We start from the raw sequence: 7,650 nt of genomic DNA, 5'->3' as shown, positions 1-7,650 counted from the left end.
ATTTATAATTTTCTTTTAATAAAATCACGATTTGTCAAATGCTTAAACAACAACCCAAGAAGGTTGGTTACTGTCTATACTGTGCCCGACACACTTTAAGATTTAATTATAGCGTGGATGTAATATGTATTGAAAAATTTCATTGAAACGTCGGGCGGGTAATGTTCTATAATAAAAACGCATTTTGCGTCGAAAGCGGTCTGGCTCGGATTTATGTATGTACATATGTATGTACCTCTGGCCAAGCACACCCACTACAAGAACATTCCTCAAAACTTTGTGGGAATGTTTTTATGATGATAGAACAACGACCTGGCCTAATATCTGAACAAGGACTGTCAGCAGTATTGTTCACAACTCTTGAGATAATTGTAATGTTGTTACTTGTAATTGAAAGGTAAATACATTCTGTTACATTAATGAAAAGCAATATAAAACCTTTTGTACGTATTTATTTTGCAAGATTATTATAATAATTAGTTTGCATGAGTGACACTTATTTGAGACATTTTAGGTTGAAATAGATATTTTTCCATCCTTAAGGCACATCTGTTCATCCTGAAGCTGGAACGGCTGCAGATGAGGCGTTTGTTCGTTCCCAGTGGGACGGCGTGGAGCGAAATTGTATCAAAATAATGAGATAGCAAGTGGCGGCACCACAAATCTAAAGTTAAGAGAAAATATGTAAGTACCAAATTAAATTCCACCTTACTTCCTTAACAAACGTCAGCACTTCTCACCGTAAATATCAAAGTGCGGTCCAAATTGAAAAGCCCAGCTGCGGTGAATGCCACACGTCGATGTGACAGTTGCAGTGAAAAGCGCAAAAGGCGATCTTGCACCGCCGAGTCATCAGAAATATTCAATATTTTATGTACAATAGCTGCAGTTCTATTGCTTTCCCTAATAGTTTTGCTACTGCCCTCGACGATCAGAAGTATTATCACCACATACCATACCATTTGCGTAAAGAAGAATGCGAAAAACTCATCTGCTTCAAATTTATCAACACGACTTGGTATTATAATTGCTTCCAATATATAGAAATCGTCAAATAGAATGAACAGGAAGGATATAGCGATAATGGCGAGCATTGGATAATTGAAATAATCCTCGATGGTACAGCAAATGTCGCAGAGTAAATTGTGTACATGGCTCACTTGCTTCAGCGCTGTTTCAGGATTTTCACGCACAATCGAAGTTACGCTATAGCGTGGACGTGGTGTGATGGTTGGTTGAATAACAGCTGCTACATGTCGTCGTGGTATGCTATGGCGGCGTACTATACGTATCACTGAATGCATGGGCGAGAGCTCGATGGCATCACGTTCCTCGATATGCGAGTCGAGTATGTCTTGCAGGACCTGTGAAGGGAATTAAAATTGGAGGAATATACTTAATATTAGGCAAATGAAGTGCGATGTAGTAATTTGAAGAATCTGGGTATTCTGCAACAGTTGCTCGACTATAATTAATTCATACTGTTGCGTTCACGCTCGCCCTCATTGGACAACGTCAGCAGCTCAAGAGCGAGATTTGATAGTCAGCCAGTGTGTAACCTGGCATCACGTCTGTTCAGCCGACGGATTAGATTGGACGGATTAGACGGAAAGATAGACCTATCTGCTATAAAAGAGAAATACTGCGTTGTCGAGTACTGCCGTTAACTTTGGGAATCGAGTATATCCACATCAACATATCGCTTATTTGCATCCACACCACGCAACGACATAAAAATCGTTATTTTTGACTTTAAGTCTAGGATGCGCAAAGGAGGTATCTTTGGTAGAATTGTCGGAGAATTTAGATCACTTGACGATACCTGCGCTAACGGATTCAGCCCGATCGACTTCACCGTAAACCAAAACATAGTAGTGGGAAGCAATACGTTCTGTCAACAGAATATTCATCAGGATACAACGTTGTTACCGGATCGAAAAGCGAAATCGATCAGAGTGTGATAGACGCAGAGCACGCCGTAATATACGTCCAAAAGATTATCCACTCCGGTCTCACTCTGGCTCTAGGAGAGCACTATTTAACACACCGCCAAAAGTGAGCCACTCTAGTTTCCGACGTAAAATGTCAAGCCCTCGCAGAGAAAAAAGGCTGTGCTTTTGAGGCCAAGCTGCGACCACAAGCAAAGCATGCTATGCTAGATGGTTATCGAGAGTTAAATAAGAAAGAGGAGATGAATCATAAGAACTATGAACAAACCCAAATTGAGGTGCTGGCCTTCAGAAAAAAGTCCAAATTTTTTTAGAAGTGGAATAAGTGTCGTCACGAAAACCTTCAACCAGACCACTGCATCTGGATTACTACTTACTGGGATTGGGAAAGAGCGATGTAATGGGATGAAGTCTAATTCATTAGGAGGAAGGCTCAGAAATAGGCTACTTGCCAAGACCTGATGGTTCTCGAACTGATACCGAGGATAAATATCCAAGAAAAAACAACATTAATGCGCCTTTGTAAAATAAGGTTATTATACATCATCAGCTCTGTCAGGATTGGGAAAGTCTTCTCCGACCCATTACAAAAAACGTTTTTTTCTAATAGCGGTCGACGTAAAAATGTAGGTCCTTCCCCTTTGTGTGACAACATCACCAATCTATTAGTATTGCTATTAGTTAACTATCTGACAAGGATACTGAGACATATGACCTATCCTCTCCTGTAGCTAGGCCACAGACCAAGCCAAAGGTGATCCGGTGGTATATGGAGTTAGGACAATTAAGCCAAAAGAAGCTGTCGTGAGCAGGATTGGGATGGCAGATGGCTTATGGAATCAATGCCAACACAAAGCCGACACTTCCCTCAAGGAAAGTTGAGTAAAGCGGTCTACTGTCGCTAAATGATGATATTTCCATCCAAACCGATGGCTCGAGGATGGAAAAAGGAACTAAGGCAATAATAGTGCCTGCCTAATTACTGCAGTATCTTTCAGGCGGAGATCTTCGCTGGGTTCACTGAGTCATGTCAAAACCTCTCTCTGCTGGGTTCCTGGATATGACAATCTCAAAATTAACGAAATAGCCGTTGAGATGGCTACAAGCGCCTCGGAAATAAAAATGGGCAAAGCGATTTCTTATTTAATAAGGAGGGTAAGTCCTAGCTAATGCCCTATCAACCAATCGTGACGACTGTGAGATCTAAAGATGCTTCTGGCCGAGATTTAACAAGAGTCGTAATAATAATAGTAATGCCCTACGGAATGGTATGTACCTCTAACCTATCAGCCACAGCGGCCGCCGTAGTGAAGAATTGTTGATGCTAAACAAATCTGAAGTATGGGCTCTTTCCGGAGTAATCACAGGGTACTGTACTATAGCACCAATGCTCCATCGATGGCGTATACCAACAAGTTCTCTCAGCAGAAGTTGTCGGATGAAGAAGAATAGGAATCGATTCACCATATATAAGGTGTCTCAAGCATATCGGAGCTCCACAGCTTCGTCCGGGATAGCAATTGGTTTAACAGATATTATACTGACAATATGGAATAACTTCGGTTAGAAGGAGGTGGACAATTTGGCTTCCGAGTGGAAGTACAAGTCATTTCTATGCACCTGCTTAACCAAATCTAACTTATATAGAGAAGTAAAGCGCGCGGGCCTGGTTTAGGATGAAATGAAGTATCTACTGTCAACACGTCACAGTTGACGTGGGATATTTTGGCATTACACTCAACACGAAAATTCTCAGCACGTCAACATGACGACATCCAGAGCCACAAGAGAACTAATGGTATGCATACGACTTGCGGGAAAATCTTGGGGCTGCTGTTCTAGGTTAATCAGATGGATTTTTAATAGGCTTTACAAACCAATGATAACCTGCGAAACGGTGGCCTGGGGCGCGAGCGTCAACCTAGTGACTGGGAGACGCTTATTCACGAAATTACGTCATGAATAGGTGTGTATCACAGGCATAATGTCCACCTACCCTAGGGCAGCAATGGAGGTTATTCTGAAGTTCAAGCTTAAGCCGCTGCATACTGGCATAGAGCAGGCAGCCAAGCGACAATGTTGGTATCATCTCGGAGAGAGAAAGTGGTATTATTTCGGTATATGGAGTCTCTCAGGGCTCATCAAGTTCTCGCGGGATGATATCAATCGAGTTTTTAGCTTCGAAAGGAACTTTCAAATAGAGCTAGGGAATAAGGCAAGCTGGAACGATACAAAAATCAAGAATATATACATTCAACTGTAACCTCTAATTTGGTATACAGACGGTTTAAGGCGGGGGCGTTGGAGTCGGCATTTTTGGTCCAGGATTTAAGATCGCAGTTTCCATGGCAGACTACCAAGTGCAGGTTTACGCCATCAATCTGCGTGAAGTGATTAATCTTCAGCGAAAATATCGCAACGACAACATCCTAACATTAAGCGATAGGCCAGCCGCACTCAGCGCCCCTCATTCTCATGAAATCATGTCTGCATTAGTTCTCGAGTGCATAGAGAGACTAAAAGCCTTAGCAGCAAACAACAGTGTCTTCCTTCGCTGGATCCCGGGCCACAAAGGCATAAAAGCAAATTAAGTGGCAGATAGGTTTGCTATGAAGGTGGCAATAACAACACCAATCGGTCTCAAGTCCTTCTTTGCAATAGGACTACACACCATCAGAGAAGAGCAGAGGATGGAAGAAAAAACAAGTAGAGAACTGCACTGGGAAGCGGCAGGAAAATAAGCTATTGGGAGGAAAAGTTATGACAAGCCCACTAATCTATCAAAGAACAAGATTAAAAAGTCCCCTATACAAATTCGGACCCTGTCCTATAGATTCATACCGCTTCTGTAACAGGATAGCTGAAACTTTTGATCACATATTCCTCGAATGTTATGCTGTGGCGCGAAGACGAGAGAAGTACCGGGTTTAGGGACCCCGCAACCGAATCACAAACACTCGATGTCACCAAACAACGTACTGGATTTCCTAAAAGAGCTAGGGATGACCAAGGCGTTGTAACGAGCATGCCTCAACCGAATATCAAGCTTTCTATCTACATAAGTATCATTGTTATTTCTATTGCAGCACTTCTGCTTATTGTTTACATATTTTTACAAATAGCTTTTTAACTTTCAGTTACCTCATTCATCATGCGAAATCGTGTCCGTGTCAAATGTGTGGTACATAGAAATTTGAAAACCATAATGCTGATGTTCAAGTGCGGCAAGGCGAATGTTGTAAACACCACAAATGATGGCCAAATTTCTGCTGAACGCAAAAGCATATAGCTGACCAACAAATAGACAGCATTGAATAGTAATAAACCCATCGAAGTCACAAATGAATATAACAGTATTTTGCGATAGTCGAGTTTTAGGCCCAAACGTAAAAATATATCATCCACCACCAGGCAATTTTGTATGATATTCAGCAGCAGGTTGCGCTGTTAGTAAGTAAACGAGAATAAATGGATATACAGTTACAAAAATAGCTAATTAATTAAACGCTTTTTACGCTCAGATCACTTACCTTAAAGAAAATCGAACTGAATATTGTAACCATTGCAATTATGCCACTTAGCGAGAGCGTCGCATCGCCCAATCGCGTTATGCTGGTCTGAAAGAAGTAGCTAATGATGGAGTCACCTTCGTGTCGTGAAAGGAAGAAACATAAAACAAAAAAGCAAAAATGCACAATGCCCGCGGCGAATGAGCAAACGGAAGTGCGCACTTCTTTGTTGGCGCTCATACGAAATGGTGCCAATCCAATCAAGGATATATAGGCCAAAGGGCGGAGGGATTGTAAAATGCTATCCGATTGCGTTAGACGTTTCAAAAACTGCCATGCCATTTTCTGCGTGAGCACTGCTTTTAATTGAAAATATAAATGTAATTAATATGCGTAAGAATGTAGGTATGAAAGTGTTGTGATTCGTATCCTTTTTGCTGTATCAAATAACCGCTATTTAATTTGTAGGTCAAAGTCAACCGGAAGTACTAACAAAAATTAATAAACGCTTAGTAAACGTCCGCCAGCGACGCGCACTTGTTGATTACTGCCACGGAATTTCATAATGCGGTAAAAATTATTTCTTCCTTGTTATGTGTTACGACTAACAATGCCTCCGTACTACTTACGTATCGGACATTGTGTAAATAGTTTATAAATATATACAGTGCTGGCCACCCGAATAGCGCCCGCTTTTTATCCTCGGTATTGAAACTTTTATTTTTGCTGTGTTAAATGGTGTGCCCATAGATTTAGCAGGCAGAGCTGCCACTGCGCGTGGCGCAGTAAGGCTAAGTGGTGTGGACTTTAAGTTCGCCTCGAGCTATGGCCACACCAGTATTCTAAAAAGCTTGGAGTTCCTACCGACCCGAACAGACTACTGCATGCCGCATGTGGTTCCGAAGAGATCTTTCAACGCCCACATTGCAGCGAGTGAGGACTGGGATGGGCGCAGCATCTGGAGTCGGGGTCCGGTAAATATATTTATGGGAGAATCGAAGCTAAATTATAAGGTAGGTGGAGGCGCCTTCTGCGAAGAACTCTCCATCAACCTGAAATTCAAGCTATCGGATAAATGTAGCGTTTTCCAAGCAGTGCTAGCCGCAATACAGAAGGCTTCGGATTGGTTGCTCTCTAGTGTAACACCTTTTAAGCCGGTAAATATTTATTCCGATAGCCAAGCAACTATCAAGGCTCTTGGCCCCTTGTTGTTCGTTCGGAAACGGTAAGGATTTGTTTGACTTCCTTATCGACCGCATCGGATAACTACGCTATTAAGCTCGCTCCCTATAAGGGACGTTTTGTCAGCGCAGGATGGAAGGCCATGGAATGCTTTATTCTTCTGGCCAAGTGTAGACCGATGCGGTTCAGGAAGCTCTTGTCATTAAGCAAGTTACACCTTTCGTAACTGGTCATTGCGTGATAGGTAATCATGCAGTAAAGCTGAATATCATCGATGACTCTTACTGCGTCAGTTGCATGGAGGACAATGAGGTAGAATTATCTCAACACCTGCTGATGCCCTGTGTTTGTGTCTTAAGGTTTAAGCACCTCGGGTCGCATTTCCTCAACACTCCCGATGAGCTTCCGGGAATGGATATTAGTCGCTTGAGCAGCTTCGAGGTGATTACAGAACGTTTTTAATATAACAAGCCTTAGATAGAATTTTCACTATGTTTCTATCCTCCTCCTCCCCCTTCCAGCCTTCATGTGTCTGCCAATATGTATATGTACTATGTATACTACATACATACAAAACATTTCTCATTGAAATGAATAAGATACATCATTGGAGCCGTTTCCGAGGGTGTTCTTGACCCCCAACCCCCTCCACCTTTTCTAAAATGGAAGACAATGTTTTTTTTTTATTGGCAAATCCAAAGATATGGACTACCAAGACGGCAATGCTCTATTTTTTGATCGTAATACCGACTTCCGGTTTACACAATTTTTAATAACTCAACAAATTTTTATCAAAATTTCAATCTGAATCCAATTTGAATATGCAGATTTTGATGTCTGTGAAGTTAGCATACATACGGTTTGACGCAAAAAGACAAAAAAAGCTGTTTTGGGTAGCTTTTCAATAGTTCTAGAATAACTGAAAAATTAAAATTTTTTTATTTTTCAAAAATTAAACTAAAAAAACCCGTTTTTTTTTGCGTAATTTTGCTGTACTTTTTTTCTTTTCA

The 7,650-nt window shown here is 41.4% G+C and overlaps 2 protein-coding genes across 2 annotated transcripts in view; one reads left to right on the top strand and one right to left on the bottom strand.

Moving 5' to 3' along the window:
* The window catches only part of LOC118741926, an 11,163-nt gene extending 10,762 nt beyond the window's left edge, over window positions 1-401 (top strand). The window contains exon 3 of the mRNA XM_036473899.1: window positions 398-401. Within this exon, the coding sequence (XP_036329792.1) occupies window positions 398-401 (4 nt within the window). The remainder of the gene's footprint in view (window positions 1-397) is intronic.
* A 33-nt stretch (window positions 402-434) lies between these two features.
* LOC118740794 (putative gustatory receptor 28a) lies at window positions 435-5,800 on the bottom strand. The gene is made up of 4 exons (XM_036472484.1): window positions 5,480-5,800; window positions 5,091-5,393; window positions 741-1,364; window positions 435-664 (listed from the first exon to the last, which is right to left on the bottom strand). The coding sequence occupies exons 1-4, from the start codon at window positions 5,798-5,800 to the stop codon at window positions 554-556; spliced, it is 1,359 nt and encodes a 452-aa protein (XP_036328377.1). The 3' UTR covers window positions 435-553.
* Between the last annotated feature and the right edge of the window lie 1,850 nt (window positions 5,801-7,650).

This window comes from Rhagoletis pomonella, unplaced genomic scaffold (genome assembly GCF_013731165.1).
Source record: "Rhagoletis pomonella isolate Grant_MI unplaced genomic scaffold, Rhpom_1.0 Rhpom_scaffold_00006, whole genome shotgun sequence".
NCBI classification, from domain to species: Eukaryota; Metazoa; Arthropoda; class Insecta; order Diptera; family Tephritidae; genus Rhagoletis; species Rhagoletis pomonella.
The sequence above is the reverse complement of the archived record's forward strand: the minus strand, read 5'-3'. Positions and strand labels throughout refer to the sequence as shown.

What these genes read in the sequence shown, in the direction of transcription:
- LOC118740794 (XM_036472484.1), bottom strand. Translation starts at nt 5,800, where the DNA reads ATGGCATGGCAGTTTTTGAAACGTCTAACGCAATCGGATAGCATTTTA. An exon ending in TCAGTTCGATTTTCTTTAAG is followed by an intron (nt 5,394 to 5,479) that starts GTAAGTGATCTG and finishes ACTTACTAACAG; the next exon opens with CGCAACCTGCTGCTGAATAT. An exon ending in GATTTCGCATGATGAATGAG is followed by an intron (nt 1,365 to 5,090) that starts GTAACTGAAAGT and finishes TTCCCTTCACAG; the next exon opens with GTCCTGCAAGACATACTCGA.